Below are 18,381 nucleotides of genomic sequence, written 5' to 3' on the forward strand. Positions count from 1 at the left end.
AACGAGAAAGTGAGATTACTATCAGAAAGAAATAGAATCACGAGTCCACCATATGGATTATTTGAATAATGTATATAGCTGGCTAATTTGATTATATTTGTTAGCTATCAGTTATCAAGTGGCCTACTCCAAGAGTCGTGGCAGCCTCATCATCTTAAGGCAAACGGACTAGATTTTAAAAATTAAAATAAAAAAGTGAAAATTGAAGAGACTAGATACTCATCCAAAGTTGCTATCACCTTTCATCAACAATTCTTGACCATCAATCACAATCCTTTTTGTTTATTATCTTTATAATATATTTTTATGTTCTAATGGTAAAGTTACAAAATCACGTGTATTAATATAATTTTTAATAAAATAAAAAATAAGAGAAAATTAAAAATAGTGTTATTGTGTGTGTATCATCAATTTGTCATTATCCAACACGTTAATGTGATGACTACCATTGAATGAGTGATCGTTGGGAACATGTCATCACTGAGTAGATGATTCATTCATTGTGCATGTTTATCACTATACCAACTTTCCAAACTTCAAAATCATTAGCAATTTAACCTTGTATAAAGGTGTATTTGTTAAAATTCTATGTAGATTGCACTAAAAAGAGTGTTGTGAATTTCTACTAACGAAAATAAATGATTAATAATTCGAATCAATTGCCAATCTATAGACTATATTTTATATCCAGGAACAATTCTATCAAAATTTATCATATTTCTCTCAAAGTTTAATGTTTTTAATCTAGTTGGCGCTGATTAGATGACATTTCTTCTGTCATGCATATATCACTCCACAATTAATATAAGGAAGTTTTTTTCTTTACAGACGATATGTCGAACCAAAACCATTAGTTGAGACGTAATTTATTATGCGAGAATAGATTTTCATATACTCAACTTACCAATTAGTTTTGCTTGTTTTCATTATCATTTCTGGTTCATTTGATTAGTATATTTCTTTGTCCGGAGTACTCTAGAGTCTACACGGCTTATTTTTTCTATTTTTCTATAATTTCTACGTAATTAATAAATACCGTTTATAATATATAACCATGCAATGATTAATGGTTCTAAGTATGATATAGATGTTGACAATATTATAGCTTTAAAAGTGAAAAGGGAACACTGCTAAATTAATCGAAGCCAGAGTAAACATCTCATAACCTAATGATAGTTAACTTCCTCTCAATGATAGTGATAGCATAAATGATGATATCAAATATCAATCCCATAACAGATTAACACCCATTTTTGGTATCGAAAAAAAGAGCAAAAGGACAATCATATAAAAGTGACGATAGAATCATATAAGTATAACACTATTTCGGACAACCATATTTTTATATTTAACTCGCATTTTGTATTTTTTTCGCTTATAAAATGCACATCCAAATTTCAAGTGCATTAATGGCCTGTTTGATGATAGCTTCAATAGCATAAACCTATATAAATAAAAATTATACTCGCTTCATCTCCAAAGAGCATGAATTTTGCGTACGGTACGGATTCTAATGCATAATTGGTAAAATTAAAGAGAGATAAATAGAGAAAGTTTTTTTAAGTATTGTTAGTGGAGAATGGGTTCCACCTGATCATTACAGAGAAGAGAAAATGTTCATATTTTCTAGGGACGGACTAAAAGGAAAATAGTGCATATTTTTCAGGAACGGAGGAAGTACAATTAAATTAATTTTATATATTGTTATATGATAATAGACGTAAATATCATAAAATGTGTGTTTGGTAAATTTGTTTATGACATCCACAATGCGGTTGGGCAGTCCCGTCCCTCGAACAAACGGGATCATCACAAGACGCGATGTGAGTGGGAGGGACGGGCACAAGATCAAGTGAAGGTGGGTGGGATGTCCCACCACACACCTCCTTTCGACCGTCAATGAGATGGCTATGTGATGCCCATACGTAGCGAGTGGCATCCACATCGAATACACTAGTAAAAGAGATCGAGAAAAACAACTTATGTATACTTTCCTAAAAAGTAGGATTACACAAATTAAACTATAATTAATAAAAATTTAATTTTTGAAAAAGAATTCGCCAAAAAGGTTGCGCGTCTTAACGCCACATTAAGAGTCACATTTTACCAGTACGTAGGTCTCATATTCTACTAACTCACTTCACTCACATTCTATTATAAAATCAATATAAAAATATGGATCACATATTCAACTAACTTTTCCAATCCACTATTTTTTACATTTCTTAAAACACGTGCTCACATCAAATATAACTCTTATCGTGAGATGGAAGGAGTACTTCCCAACTGGGAATCCCACATATATTCAATTCCAATTATTATGTATGGAAAAGTAATAAATTGGATTAATATTAAATTGATTCAATGCAAATATAGAATAGAACTTAAATATATAAAGAGATAAAATGTGAATGTCAAGAGTAATACAAATATAGAATATAAGTTATTGTATTCGATTAACTATCTTTTTTGCAAGTTTTCCATTTTAGATTTTAGGTTTTTTTGCTATTGCATTTGAATTTTTTAATTAATTCTTTGCAAGAACATTTTAACAATAAGATTTTACTTTTTTTTATATAATTTTTAAATTATTAAATTGTATTTCTATTTTGATTTAATACTCTCTTCCGTCCCACAATAGGAGCCTTATTTGGTTTGGGCACTAGTTTTAAGAAATGTAAAGAAAAGTGAATTAAATAAGTTAGTGGAATGTGAGTCTCACTTATATAGTTTTATAATGAAGTGTGAGTCAAATAAGTTAGTGGAATGTGAGACCTATTTACCATTAAATAGGATTCTTATTGTGAGATGGAGGTAGTAGCTTTTTTAATAGGTGATTATGAGTCTAAGGATATGAGGTGGAAGTGAATAATCAAATTACAACTTCAAATACTATTGACTTAAAAAGAGTATCATTCAAATATTAAAATTTTATATTTATTTTTAAAATATTAATTTTTTAAGTTTATCATTAAATTTATGCTATGCAAAACTTGGAAATTTTATCAGTTATTTGCTTTTAAACCGATTAGTCTTTTGGGCTAGCCCGAAACCCGAATGGTTAGGATTAGGATGGAAAATTTCCAATCCAATAAAATTTTAATCTGATTATAGTCCATAAGCCAGATTGACAGATCAAAACAAATACTAGTACTTCCCAACCGAGAATCCCAGATATATTCAATTCCAATTATTCTGTATAGAAAAAGTAAGTAAATCTACTGTATTTGGGTTAATATTATATTGATTCAATGGCAACTGAATAATGATTAATACAAATATTGAATATTGAATCCCCATTCCAACTTGGAAATGCTCTAACGCCTTCTTTCTATCTTTCCACAAACTTAGCAAATTCCAAAACCAACTTTATTTCCTAATTATCATATTCATTCCACCTTGGAGTAATAATTATGCAGACATCGCAAATTCCAAATCCAATTTTATTTCCTATTGATCATATTCATTCCACCTTGGATTCATCATGCAGACTTGCCAAATTCCAAAACCAACTTTATTTCCTATTAATCATATTCAAACCCCATTCATTCATTCTCCATAAATAATCACAATTCACAAACCCCATTCATCATCTCTTCTTTCCCCAAACCGTTGAAGCATTTGGGCAAAAACAGAGGTTACAGAAGCAAAGTGAGTTGATGAAACTAAACTCTTCGATTTTTCCAATTTCCAATTTCCAATTACTTGATTTTTGACGTGTCACTTTAACACCCCGTGAATTTGCCCCATGCATGTATGTATGTGTGCAGATTATTTTGGACATTTTTGATTGAACCAAAAGTGTTCGATGTATTGCATGACATAATATTTCACTGCCAAAGCAAAAAGATTCCCACTTTGCAGTTGTTGTGGTGGGGTAAAGGCTGGTGGGGTTAGATTCAGAGAGTGACATGTATGATTTCTTCTAGTGTTTTCCCTATGTGAGTGAGTACCCTCAGTTATTTTGTAGACAAGTGCTAATTTCATCGAGTGGATCCGTAGCACCAAGTACTAATTCACTATCTTTTGATTCTTCTTGACGGTTAATTTATATCTCAATCGCCTGTTTTCATGTTCTTCAACCTGTATTTTTTCACCATAGAAAGTCTGATTTGGTATTGAGAAGATTATAGGTTCTAGACGATTTATTCTTTCTGTGTTTCTTGAATTTTATCAGAATCTGCTGCAACAGCTCCTTTCATATCTGGGAATCTTGCTGTATTTGAATTCAAATAATTAGATATGTAAGAAGGAAGAAAATGTGTTTTTCATAGTTAATTGATCATAAATATTGAGTTATGCGGTTATGCATGAGTGGTGATCTGTATAATTTTGTCATATTTGTTCCCTTTGAGATCTTATTATCAAGACATACATATAAGTGAAAACAGGGGCACTTGTTTGATCAGGTTAAATATAAAAACTAGTTGGGTGTTTAAACGTCTGGTTTTAAGATGATTTAGTGTATTACCATCTCTCTATCTCTAGTTCAAGTTTTCTAACCTTTTTCGCTTTGTTTTGTCATAATTAGTGACTATGGTGACAAGAAGAGTGGACCTTCGATCTGACACTGTCACCAAACCAACCGAAACCATGCGGGCTGCAATGGCAAGTGCTGAAGTTGACGATGATGTACTTGGTTTTGACCCGACTGCTGCTTGCCTTGAAAAAAAGATGGCAAAGATCATGGGGAAAGAAGCAGCATTATTTGTCCCGTCAGGCACCATGGCTAACCTAATCTGCGTGCTCATTCACTGTCAGATCAGGGGAAGTGAAGTCATTCTTGGAGACTATTCCCATATCCATATTTATGAAAATGGAGGTATTTCTACGCTTGGAGGCGTACATCCTAGGACAGTGAAGAACAACGAAGATGGAACAATGGATATTGACCGAATTGAAGAATCTATTCGAGATCCAAGCTTTGAAATATGTTATCCAACAACTAGGCTCATCTGCTTGGAAAATTCACATGCTCAGTAAGTTTATGACGTCCTACTTAATTGATAGCTATACACTTCTTTATCACTTACCGTAGTACATTTTTAGTTCAAGATATTTTAAAAGAACTGATATGACAATTTTCTTGGCTATGTTTTGGACATTGTGAACTCAATTAAGTGGTTAATCTCAAGGAATATGTATTTCTGAAGGAGTTGTTTCAGAAACACTATCTGATTCTCTGTAACTTGTTAATATTTATTCCTCTCTGGAGCTATACTACTGATTAGAAGTAGAGATTTATGTTTAATAACGTGCTTCTGAGCCTATGAGAAAATGGTTGATGATCCAGCTCCGGTGGTAGATGTCTTTCTGCTGAATATACAGACAAAGTTGGCGAGCTAGCAAAGAAATATGGATTAAAACTCCACATTGATGGGGCTCGTATTTTTAATGCATCTGTGGTGAGTTAAATAATGTCCTTGCCAAATATAAAAATTGTGAGTAGCTAGTTGTGTGATTGGATATGTCTTGTTCCCCAGGCTCTAGGGGTTCCAGTGCATAGACTTGTGCAGGCTGCTGATTCAGTAACGGTAGGTTCAATCGTTTCTGCATCATCCATAAGAATTTCTATGAAATTTTATATAAAAGTACTCCTATAATTTTTTAGTACATCGTAAGTTCATAGTATTCTTGGTTGATATCTTCCACCACCCTCACTGACTTACTGTGGAACAAAAATTGATATGTGATGTCTATAGGCTTGCCTGTCAAAAGGGCTTGGTGCTCCAGCTGGAACTATTATTGCAGGTTCAAAGGACTTCATTTACAAGGTGAACAATATCTTGGTTTATTTTTACTTACAGTCAAATTTGCTTCCATGCAACTTTCTACCAACTTCCCTCAATTTTGTTCTAATTAAAAGGCTAAGATTCTTCGGAAGACATTGGGCGGTGGCATGAGACAAATTGGTGTCCTATGTGCTGCTGCTATAGTTGCAGTGGAAGAAAATGTTGAAAAGCTCGTAGGCGATCATAAGAATGCTAAGGCTTTGGCAGGTACCTGTTGCCATTACAGTGTTTAGCCTTCAGTCTTACGAGTCTTATGCTCACCTCTAGTTTTTTGGCTCATGTTTTTCATTCTCTGTCAGCGGGGATTAACAATATCAAAGGATTGAAAGTTGACCTGGATTCTGTTGAGACCAATATTGTGAGTATCCTTCTGTGCAAATTCTTATAGAATAACATGATCTTATGTTCCTTCATTATCAGGTCTTCTTTGACATTCTTAAGGAGTCGGGGACAACTGGAGACGAACTAATGAAAAAGCTGGAAGTACATGGTGTACATGCAATGCAGGAAGGTCCATGCAAGTATGTTTCTTCTATTACCTTTTCAACACTATTATGTTCCATATTTACCAGTGATGAAAATCATCTTGACATGAGTCCGTTTGCACGATTCTGATAAAGCCTTTACATGTCAGAATTAGGCTTGTCCTTCACCATCAGATCTCAGAACATGACGTGCAGTACACCATAAGTTGCATCCAGGTTATTTAACTATTTTGGTGTCGACTTATGCTTCTTATATCTGTAAATATGGCTGGGCTATAATTGATGATGATTTGATGTCACTCTTTGCAGAAAATTGTGACTGGTCTCCCTGATAAAAATGGTGTCAACTGAGGCTTCTATGTGACCATGGGTTTTAATTTTTGCTATGTTGTAATGAAGTGGTGACACACTACTTATGGAACTCCGCACTATTAAATGAAATCTTTCCATGTCTCATTTGCATAAAATGGTAGTATTATCTTCGTCCACAAAAAAAAAGACTTATTTTTTCATTTTAGTTTGAACATCAAAACTAGTCTGAAATTTTCTCTCTAATGAGATATCTCATTTTATATTTACTGCACTTCAACTCCTTTTTATTCTTTATCTATCTTAATTTATCAACTTTGCATTAAAACTTGTGTCGTTCATATTCATAACCAAAACTATTTTTCACATACGGAGATGGTATGTCTTTTAATTGAAATTTTTGTCAAATTTGTAAGGTAGGTCATAAACTCCTTTTTTGTTGTAGATTTGGGTAATTCAAAAGGCTACTCACAAAGAAAACAAAATCAGGTACGGTAGATGTCAGTGCCCATGTTAAAATGTTACAAGTACATGTTAATGATACTGGTGTAATGTATTTCACTAAATTTGGAATATCTACATCATAATTTCCAGATAACAACACGTCGATTGAAAGAATGGAATTACTATTATTGGCACAGGAATGAATGAGAATCAAAATTAGCAGATCTGTATGATAACCTAAAATGGAGCTCAGCATTTACAAATACAGCCCCCAGCAAGGCAGGAAGTCTACTAGGGGTGCTTGTGAATCGCATCGTTGAGAAGGCGGTTTAATAAGCTCTGCTCCTCGCTGGTGGGATTGTTGTTATGTGTAATACTGTACAGGGTTTGTAGTTCCTCTGAGCTCGCCTTCTTTAGTAGACAGTCAAGTATTTTCTCAGCAGCAGCACGCCTTTCCCTTTTCCTGCCTTCATCATCTTCACTCTTCACACTGCTACTTTCTGCATACTGAGATTGCTGAGGGATCTGCATCAGCGGCCGCGATCTCCAGTAATCTGAGCACACACGATTGTGGTCAAGAGCCTGAATTGCCTGCACAAGTAATGGCAGAATACAGGCATCAGAGAGAGGGGGGGGGGGGGGGGGGGAGAGATGTGTCAATTGCCCAGAATCAAGAATCATACAGATTATACTACATAAATCAAACTGAAGCTCATCATCTTGCAAATAGAACCGATTTAATGGCTTGCCTGCACAATAGCTGGAGAAGAAAAGCCGAACATTTCCATTCCGTCCAGACTCCCTGGAGGCTGCAAAGGGTGAAGGTTCTGTCTTCCCAACTTATGTTGTTTTGCAATCTCCTGATTTACTCTATCCCGAACCAACTCCCAGCATCTAGCAGCAGAGACATGAAAATATACTTCACTAGGACAATGCTCCACAGAAATCTACAAGTCCAACAAGTTAGAACCACCACAATTAGAAATGAACTCAAATCAACAGGATATTAAGGAGAGGGGGAGGGGGTGACAGACAAACATGTTTCTGAACCGCACAAATGGACTACAAAAACATTGAATAAAATATGATTACCATAAATAGAGGTCCAATTTGTCCAGCATCCAGAATCTGAGAGACATAGTAGCACATGTTAGATGGATCTGTGACATCTATGTACCTGACCCGACTCCTAAATCCTGCATTAAATTGAGAAACATTTCATTATGATCAGTACAGATAAAATCTATGAGAACATCTAAGTACTCAGCATCATTTTTTCAACACTTACCCTTTGGGTAAATAGCGCGACTGTCGCACCACAACTTTTCAGCACACACAGCCCCATAGTCCAAGGGTTCGACATTACAATTAATTCTCCTAACCACCTTTGCAATGCGAGGCCCCTTCTGGCGATAATATCTATCCAAGATGTTTGGGGAGCCAGACTGATTACATGGCACAGTTAAACTGTTGTCAACTGCTCCAGAATCAACAATTAACTCCACACTCTTTTTACTATCTCCATTACATGATTTTTCTTCATAGATTTGTTTTGGTTTGTGGCCACCATCTACATTGGCATCACTGCATTTCGGAGTCTCCTTTTTTGGGACATCTCCACTAGAACCTTTACCTGGTATGGAGATTTTAAAGCAAGGGCTGCTATGTGGACTGGTATCAGGACACGTTTCACCTTTTGCGTGGTCTTCAACTTTTACCCCCTCTAAACCAGAACCATTCTTCATCCTCTCAAGAATTGCAGAATGGTCAACAACGACAGTTGTTGAGGCTGGTTTGTCAAGACAATGACCAGAACCAATATTTTCAGGGCAAACTTGCTTCTGAATTCCTACTGTATGCTTCTCAGATGCCTCCTTTACAACAGAAGGTTCTTCGCTTGGTTCACTTCCCGCATCATCATCACTGAGGAGCACAACTTCATTACTACCAGGACATGACAATCGATTCCCTTCATGTTTCTCCGAAGCTAAGCTTTCCTTTGTGGATGGAAGCTGGTTTGACAAGGCCTTGTATCTAGAAGCTAACTGCAAAGAGTTTTCTGGCTTGCAATCCAGAGAAGAACTGGATACCTCAGCTTTCTGGGAAGATGAGTTTGTTGCCTTCATGTTTTGCAGAGCCAATACCACCACAGGTGGCTTCGAATTTTGAGAAGAATTTGGGCTGCCAACAAAGTTGGTATGATTCGGAACAGCTCCATCTGCTTTGCCTTTCTGTTCTTTTGAAGATAGGATGGTGACTTGGGAACCCATATCTTTCACTGCCGATCCTTGAGAGGCATGTGATAATTTACCACTGACCCCAGGTAATTGCTTATTCTCCCTGGAGACATAAGAACTTAGAGAAAGCCCAAGATCAAGTCTTGCCCATCGATATACTGCGCTTAGTTTCCCTTCTAGAGCTTCAACCAAGATATTCAATTCGTTGATGTCATAGCGGAAAAGGAAAAACTTAGCACCCCATGAACATGAACATAGCTGTTTAGCATGGTTCAAGCATGCATATTTATCGGGTGAACAGTGGTGGCAACCTGCAGCAGATAGATGCAAATCAAACAGGCATACACTGCATTCCCTCTCACTAGTAGCATCAAAAGTGCTCTCCATCTTCAGCGCCGTTGAGGAACTGCTAAGGAATTCTCTCCGGACCCTCTCTGTCTCAACGCGAGCCTACCCATAATATAGAAATTCCTTCAGTTCTTCAGAATCATAATATGAATAGCAAAAGCTAAACTTTACAAGAACCCTTATAAATAATTGAAATTTCATGTAATGATCTGTATTCGCGATTGTTGTAAACTACTTGAATAATTCTTGCTAAGAAGAACGTCCGAGCTATGGAAAATCCATCTCGAAAACAGACGGTTACTCCTAGGACCTATAGAACATTCTTGCACAGTGTGCAAGGCTAAGGGGAGTAGCAGAAGCAACAATCACAAGCAACTACACCTAATCCTTTACAGTACCAAAAAAATAATTTATCTGCGGCAGATAGCAAGAATAAATCCCGCACCATCTCCTTAGAAAAAAGAAACTTGAAGTTTGTATGCATTGATAATTTCTCATTTGAAAAGTGCACTTATTAGTTATTTGCATAACCTAAATGGGCCGTATCAATTTGAACAAATTCCAGGATGTTATGTGATATACTACCATTTTCCAATCATAAACGCAATATCTACCTTTTAAACAGAACTTAACTGACCCCCCCGGTAATATAACAGAATCATGTTAACAATTTCAAAATTATAATTAGCAAACAAATTTTTTTTCAGTCCTTAGTACATTTCAATAGTTACAACTTACAAGTGCAACTAATGCTAAGCTCGAAAATGTATAAGTTTGAGCATGAAATAATACCAAGCGTAACCAAGTGAGTGAAGAACAATACCTTTAGCGCTTTAGATAAAACCCCATCCTTTCCACAAACATCCCTCCATCGTAAATTATTTGCAGTAGACTTTCTCAGTAAATTATATTCCCAATTTGCTTTCACGGCTTCTCTAGCAGCACCAAGTAAAAGTTTATCATGTGAAATGGATGTTTTTCGGCCTTGCTCACGATAGAGCTCAATAACATTATGCCCATGAGGCAACCAATCAACAGGAGCAACATTAACTGCTTCAGCACAATTGAAGCCAGAATTAAATCCGGCATGATATGCTCGAGGGAATGTCAAAACAAATTCCCCAGCATTTTGGACACACCGATAAACAGGCACTCCCTCAGATCTTAGGATTGAGGGGGAAAGCTGAGTGACCTGCAAAATATATTGAATATTGGTTGAACTCACATTATTCCGTGTCAACGACTCATTGTCAAAATAAGAGATGGCTACAGAACAACCACCTCTGTATTAGTTACTACATTCGTCCCGCTACAAGTGAGTGATTTCTTTTGGGCACGAGATTTAAGAAATGGTATTTATTGAGTTAAATGGAAAGAATAAAGTAAGAGAGATAAAGAGAGGATAAAGTAGGAGAGAGATAAAGTAAGAGAGAGTAAATGTATTGTTTATATTTTTGCTAAAAATGAAAATCAATCAATTATAGTGGGACAACCAAAAATCAATCACTTGTAGTGGGACGGAGAGAGTACAATTTAACTATCAACAGCAAACCAATCTCTTTAATAATGACAACTGTAGAACTTTCCTAAACAAATTTTTTCCAGCAAATATACTTTCCAGTGACTGGATGATTGCATTTTAGACAAATGGATTTTGTACCCATACTTGCCCAAAACCTGAAATTTGGCCAAATCAAATTCTAAAATGTTGTAGCATATGACATATGTTTAGAACCTTATATTCTTAGACGGCATATGTGATGATAGTGCTCTAAATTCCAATCCACTGAAAGTTTAAGTTGGCCGAATTTATGGGAAATGTCCGTGATTTCAGAAGCAATCAAGTAAAGAACAGAAATAAAGAGACCTACTAACTACATGCGAATCAAAACCAATTGCTCATATTTTGCCAGATAAGCAACTTTAACGTTGTTGAAGTAGTTAAATGGATAAACATATCTCAAAGAAGACCTCATAGCTCATTTCTTAATTCCATACCAATTGCAATTATAGTTCATACCAGCTTATGAAGCAAGTCAGGCTGTTCATCAAAGAGGTCTGGCAGATGTTTCTTCATGGCTGCCTCCAGCTTTAGGGCATCCGATCCTGGAACCCCATACCACAGTTTTGGAGCACCCCAATGCAGGTAATTCAATGAATACAAGTGGTGATCCTCAACATGCTGTTACCAATCAACAATACAAGAGTAAGGAATAGAAGAAGGCCAGAATCGCCACAAAGCATCAACACTGGATGATGGTCAACAGGAAAACAGATTGACCCAGATCAATTAAAAAAATCATTCATAATGCTGAACCTAAATCTAAGCATTGGAAAGTTTTAGGCAAGTGTAGGAACAAATAAGTACAATTAATACTCCAAATTGCCAAAAGTATCTCTATAAAGGAGAGAAAAAGAGGTAGGCTTAAATAATGTGAAGAAAAATATGCTTTATTTAAATTCAAAGTATTAGCTGAGCTTAACTATACACAAGTTCTTAGTTACAGATTATATTTATCTATTTCAGTTATATGCAGAGATAAGTATAATTTAAGAGAGTAGTGTGTTCAACATAGGAATATTTGTCTCAGAAAACAACCAGATTAATAGAGAGAAGACAGTCCTTACCCAACAAAACGACGAAAAACACATCCCTATATACAGCCAAGGAACTAGAACACCAGATATATCACTGCTTTCAAATGAGAGAACAGAACCCGGAAGCCTAGGGAAGTTATTTAAGTTCCATCCCGAATTAATATACTTTACATCAGAATCTGAACTAACTTGCTCAGCAGTTTTAGGAAATCCACTGCCAAATACGCCTGTTTCGAGATCAGCCCCGTAAAGCACCTAAAACGGAAGCTAAAAAGATCAGAATTTAAATGCATGGATTATAAGTTTCACACTGATTAGAAAAAATCATTCTAGAACATTAAAAGCAACCGAAGAAAAATTATAGAATTACCTCAATTTCTTCAGTTGGTTTCTCCACCATCCGCCAATATTCTCCCTCAATATTTTCTACTGAAGGCTTCCAGTCCTGCCGCTGAATCACTGAGCCATTACCTACCGATTCTGAACTATTGTTACCTCGGAAGTACTGGACCTTGAAATCATCAGCATATTTCTGGAATGCATCCAGGGTAAATTCTGAACCAGGTTCAAAGCCAAACCTATCAGCCTCATGTAGTCCAAATTCATCTGGGATTTTGATTTCCTCATTATTGGTTTCATTATCAAGTCCATTTTTCATGCATCTTCTCTTTTTCCTCTTTTTATTATGATTAACTTGCAATATCTTTCTCATTGTATTCCTATTCTGAAGCTTGTCAATCCTTTGAACTCGAGTAGCAAACTTGGACTTCTCCCATATCTCTCTCTCCTTTAGAGGACAAGGAGGCTTCCATGAAGGAGGTGGTACTATGCGGCAAATCCCATAAATTTCTGCTTTAGCACGTATACTAGAAATGTATTTTAAGGTGTCCTCAAACTCCTATCAGATAGAAAAATAATTTCAATCATGAACTATCATAAAGAAAATAATTAAAAGCAAACTGACGTCATAGTAAATATCAAAATCAATACGGTGAACATCCAATGATTGTTACTGTCTACTGAGGTTTGAAAGATATGGGTTACAAGTAATTCAAGGGACAATAAAGACCTCTTCAGAAGGATAAAACACAGGAGCCGCCTCAAGATCGGGCCTGCGAGCTTCTTCTGGACGCCAGTTTGCGGTTACCTGTTCCAAATTCATTTAACATGTTTACATTTGTAGCAACTAGCATGCAAAGTCAAAACAAAGTTTAAATATCCAATTAGGTCAACAGGTATACAACTATAGTATAAACACACCAGCACAAAGCGATAATGTAATTAACACTTGGAGTTGGAACCAATGCCTGCTAGAAATAATCAAACAAACATATTTTTCATCTTCCAAACCAATAAATTTCTAATTATGAACTCATCCATCATAACACAACCATTACAATTTACAAAAACCAATGTATTAACTGCGAGCATCCCCTAACATTCCTAAGCTGTAGAGTAACCCTAGTTGATTAAGGATGATATGAGAGGAAAATATTTCAGAATGTAGTTGCATAATAAGTATTTACATGATCACATCTCAACTGCTTGTACTTTGCATTTCTTTAGAAATGAAATGAATAAGTTTTGAGAGACTTGCCTTTTGGCAGTTCTTACAAGATTCACACCCACGAATGATCCCTTTAGGGAGTTGGTGCCTCAAGACATGCTGCATCTGTAGAATGCAAATTATGTAATGAATTATACTATAGATTCATGGAAGAGCGAGTGCACATATCACATTGAGCTACACTGGACCAACCTGCTGAGATTCGTGTTCATCACCAGAACTGTGATCAAGCTGGCTATACTTTATTCCAACCCTACGTGTAATGGACTTCGTAGCTTTTGAGTCATCATTACTGTCAAAGTCCACCTCTGTCTTGACTATTTGTTGTTCAAAAGCATTGCCAGAGCTTGAGTAACTGCCAACTTGATTATCCTCTGACCTCTTTAAAGTCAAGGGCACAAGTGACTCAAAACCAGGGGGGATTGAGGGAATCTCCATACAGTCGTCTTTGATGCAAGGTCCAACAAGTTCTGTGCCCATTACTGATGATAAACAGTGACAAAACTTAGGCTAAAGTCCATTTTTCTCAAAGATGATAAACTGATGCTGCCCGAAAAGAAGTAGTGAACAAATGACTTGAAGCTAGTTTTCTTAGGGCACAGATATCTGATTTTAGAAGCTGAAAGTATTTACAAAATTCCAATAGTCACAAGATAGCAGAATTGAGTTCCTAGATCAATCAAATGAATCCAGATAACTTATTCAACACTGCCCTTTCTGAATCTTGCTTAATACCTGCACAAAAAGATTACTATTATCTGGAAAGTAAATGCAGCTTCGTAAATCAAGAAAGTTACACCAAAATATTTTAAATTATTCGAATGCACAGGGCTGTATTAAGATTAAATACTTATATGAACTTCGATTTTGATCTACCTTCTACAGAGATAGGAAACTGAACAAGGATAAGAAAAGGAAATGCCACTGGAATGTCACTATGAAGCTACCATGTCATATAAGACTAAGTTGATCCCAGTGAGTCTTAACAGATCTAGAGGCATCTTATAGCAGCTTGTGAGGCAGAAGTCACCAAAAAAGTCAAAATGCAAATAATGTATCTGGGTGGAAATATTAGCAAATCCATCATATTCTCACAATGTATCTATCATTCTCACATGACTTTAACTCCCAAATCATTCTTTAATTAGATCATGCAGCTGATAAGAATACGTCAATTTCTGGATCATATTTTTTGCTCTTTCCAATCACGCAAAAGACTGTAACAGGAACACAAGTCTATTTCATTTAATAATGGTTTTAGACTTTCACGGTAGCTTCTAGCATATGTTATCGTTTTATCGAAAACATTGGTTCCCGTCAAAGTAATTTAATACTCCATCATTAAGAAGACATCGAATAACCCATCAGATTAACAGCTTTTAAGAATGGGGGTGGGGGGAAAAGTCATTGGCGACGAGAAACAGTACAGATCACAACGGATAATTTAGATCTAAGAATGAAAAAATAGACTCGTATATCTGACTGAATATATAAACGGACAATTTAGATCTAAGAATATAAAAAACAGACTCACATATCTGACTAATTTATAGTACTTACTTAGCTCCCCAAATTGCCAACCTCCTGGTGCAAACAGACAACCCCGAAACAGATGTACAGTTCAGAAACGGATAATCAATAAATCAAACCCTAATAATCATATGTCAGATCAACATTTAAACGCCCTCAACAGAGCAAAAACACAAATTGAAGAAAGTGGGTCAAATCGTGATATGAATAAGCAGATCTAACCCTAATTCAACTTCCAATTGACTTGCAGTCACGCAAACATCGACCAATTTTACAGATTGTATTTGATGAAAAATTAAAGAACAGTCCCAGTTCGATAAAACCAGAGCAAAAATTACTATTTTAAGCCCAGATTTGATCTAGCTTCAACCTTAGTTCTGAATTCACATGAAGGTGGATAAGGGTACATACCATATCAATTAATTTCTCTAAAGAATAAAGGTCCAACTTTGTTGCTTAAAACAATTTCATTAGTCCCTTCAATAGTAGTACTAAGCCTAAGGAATCAAACACAGCAAAGGAGAGGAAATAAAACCCTAATTCCTAATACAAGAAATGCATAAACTGTAGCAGTTACCGGACCTTGATTTGCTATGAAACCATGTGCTCATCATCACCAATTCCTGGTTAAAATTATATTTGTAGCATTTATTGCTTAAGATCAAACTCCTAATTTGTTTTGTTAGTTAATAAGTTCATCGCCATCTCACGTTTATAATATGTATATCCAAAATATTTCTTAGTGTCGTAAAAAGGGGGATTTCTTCAAAACATTTTAGATTTTTCTCGCGGATAGTGATCAAAATTTGTCTGACATAAAATACATTATCTACAATTGAAGTGGACTATTACAAATATGGTACTAGTAGTATTTTACTTTTTAATAAGCAACTATTGATCAAATGTACATTATGTTGGTTACATTTGATTCCACTCTAACAGAAAAGGCGATACATTTAAAGTGCCGCTGCCTTTTTTCAATAATGTCATCACATTAATAAAGCGCCGCTGCTTTTTTTTTCACTAATATTCACAATTATCTTTAGTACTACTTGTATACTCATATAATTTTACTTTTTTTTTTTGGACATACACACCTATATCATGGAATTTTCAAAAAGTTATATTTTTCCCACGAACTTTAAAATTAACAAATAATATCACGAACTTTACCCTGAGTTTATTACTATTTTCCACCAATGAAATTCCGACTATATTAATAGATTGAAGAACAATTTTGGAGGGTGTGCTTCAAGAAAAATTATCTTCAAAGATTGAAAAACTTGAAACTTTCAAAGTTGTTGTCAAGAAATTACAAAAAAAAAAATTGTAAAATAAAATTATTTGCCTTAATTTTTGCATTTTTGAGAAATAACAAACTTAGGGTAAAATTCATGATATTATTTAACAATTTCAAAATTCATGGAAAAAATCAAACCTTTTGAAAGTTCTATGATATTATATTTTACTTTACTTATATACTCATAGTTCCTAAACACGAGATGTTCATATAAACGAACAAAGATGAGTAGTTAATTTAGTTTTCATTCTTCACTTAAGTGAGTACTAAATTTAGTCTGACAGCTATCTCGTTTGTGGTTTCTCATTTTTTCCCTCTAAATGATGAACTTGATATTGTCGAGTATGTAAAATAAATTATGATTTACAAAGTTTAAGACTTTAAGTAATACTAGTAATAAACTCATACATGTTGCTTGATAATCTCTTGCAATGCTAATAGTATGCTACCTTAAGTTAATAAGTTTAATTTAAAATTTGTGTTGCTTTAAGTGTTATGGAAGTGGACACAAAAACTCTTACTCATACTCCCTCTGTCCGCAATATGAGTCTCATTTCTTTCTGGCGCGGTTTTAGATAATATTTAAAAAAGTGGATGAAAAAAAAAATAATGACATATAAGTCTCACTTATATTATACTATTAATGAAACGTGAGTGAAATGAGTTAGTGGAATATACCATCTACAATAAAAGTCTATTCACCGAGATTCCTGTTCATGAAAAAAAACGAGATTCCTATTCATAGACAGAGGAAGTATTACATTAATGATTTTTACTTTTCCATAAAAATAGGAGAAATGCAAGAGAAATAATTTGACACTAGGCTTTATACTATTATTCAATTTACAACTAATAATGTCTTATAGCTAGCTACTAACTCTCACAATTCTTAATAGGAGATCCGTTGGCCATACAAGTGATGTTGATCAACATTGTATTGTTGTTCCACATTGAAATTGATGCAGTTGGTATTTGTTTTTCCTCAGGACTGCTTAAATGTATCTAGCATAGTTTGCATGTGATTTTCAAGTTGTTTCTGGGTTGTTAGTTTCATTTACGCATTTTAAAACCATTTTTAATTACAAATAACTGTTTTCAGCCTTTTGTTGCATTTTGTGAACTTGTCTGGTGATATTAGCCGGAATATTTTCTTTTAAATATCCGGAAACATTAATTACTTCTTTATAGGAGGATTCTAAATAATTTTATTGGGAATATTGACTCCTAATTCAATCCAATAGATTAAGTCCAAGTACAATTTTAGGTGCCGTTCAAATTTTAATTTGCATTGACAAATTGACTAATACAGTACGCAATTGTAACAAGGCATAATCCTCCCTCATTTCATGACAAAATATTTCAATTGCCATTCTAACGTGATCGCGATTTAAATTTTTCATTTAATTTTTCTCATTCTAAGTAAGCGGATCCCACTATTCACACATTCTATTATTAAAAAAAATTATATAAGGCCCACATTTTAATAACTTATTTCATCATTTCTCTTTATAAAGTCAAATAATTTATTAAAGCGATTCAAAATATCACTATAAAAAGTGGACAGAGGGAGTAACAATTTTTCCATAAACTCTAGTTATTTGTTACTCCCTTCGTCCCCCAAAATTTGTCCCAATTTGACCTGACACGGGTTTAAAAAAATTATTTGACTTTGTATTAAATGAAGGAGTGTAGCGGAATAAAAATCACACATTGAGGAGATTGAGAATGTATTTAATGTCTATTTTTGATAAGATTCCAAATAGGACAAACT

At 34.9% G+C, this 18,381-nt stretch overlaps 2 protein-coding genes across 17 annotated transcripts; one reads left to right on the forward strand and one right to left on the reverse strand.

Annotated features, from left to right (window-relative positions):
- Positions 1-3,497: 3,497 nt before the first annotated feature.
- LOC125203474 (low-specificity L-threonine aldolase 1-like) lies at positions 3,498-6,744 on the forward strand. 5 transcript variants are annotated; one of them, XM_048101825.2, is made up of 10 exons: positions 3,498-3,651; positions 4,532-4,979; positions 5,294-5,405; positions 5,484-5,534; positions 5,703-5,774; positions 5,867-5,999; positions 6,092-6,150; positions 6,213-6,313; positions 6,427-6,493; positions 6,587-6,744. In XM_048101825.2, coding segments are annotated over exons 1-10 (1,086 nt in total). In that variant the 5' UTR covers positions 3,498-3,650; the 3' UTR covers positions 6,629-6,744. The 5 variants fall into 5 exon arrangements, with proteins under 5 accessions (XP_047957782.1, XP_088918215.1, XP_047957783.1 ...); XM_089062089.1 differs by lacking the exon at positions 3,498-3,651 and adding an exon at positions 3,855-4,008 and having other exon boundaries at positions 6,413-6,493; XM_048101826.2 differs by lacking the exon at positions 3,498-3,651 and adding an exon at positions 3,855-4,008.
- A 376-nt stretch (positions 6,745-7,120) lies between these two features.
- On the reverse strand, positions 7,121-16,073 carry LOC125206253 (putative lysine-specific demethylase JMJ16). 12 transcript variants are annotated; one of them, XM_089062086.1, is made up of 13 exons: positions 15,893-16,064; positions 15,341-15,364; positions 13,973-14,262; positions 13,811-13,885; positions 13,283-13,360; positions 12,584-13,111; positions 12,244-12,468; positions 11,636-11,797; positions 10,439-10,807; positions 8,319-9,717; positions 8,123-8,226; positions 7,780-7,977; positions 7,121-7,621 (listed from the first exon to the last, which is right to left on the reverse strand). In XM_089062086.1, exons 3-13 carry the CDS (start codon positions 14,258-14,260, stop codon positions 7,322-7,324), a joined length of 3,726 nt encoding a protein of 1,241 aa, XP_088918212.1. In that variant the 5' UTR covers positions 14,261-14,262; positions 15,341-15,364; positions 15,893-16,064; the 3' UTR covers positions 7,121-7,321. The 12 variants fall into 12 exon arrangements, 10 of the variants coding, with proteins under 10 accessions (XP_088918212.1, XP_088918211.1, XP_088918205.1 ...); XM_089062085.1 differs by having other exon boundaries at positions 15,341-15,430; XM_089062079.1 differs by having other exon boundaries at positions 13,973-14,515; positions 15,893-16,063.
- Positions 16,074-18,381: the final 2,308 nt, after the last annotated feature.

The sequence above is a fragment of the Salvia hispanica genome, chromosome 6 (assembly GCF_029641045.1).
Source record: "Salvia hispanica isolate PSC_SH4W2 chromosome 6, Shi_PSC_v1, whole genome shotgun sequence".
NCBI lineage: Eukaryota > Viridiplantae > Streptophyta > Magnoliopsida > Lamiales > Lamiaceae > Salvia > Salvia hispanica.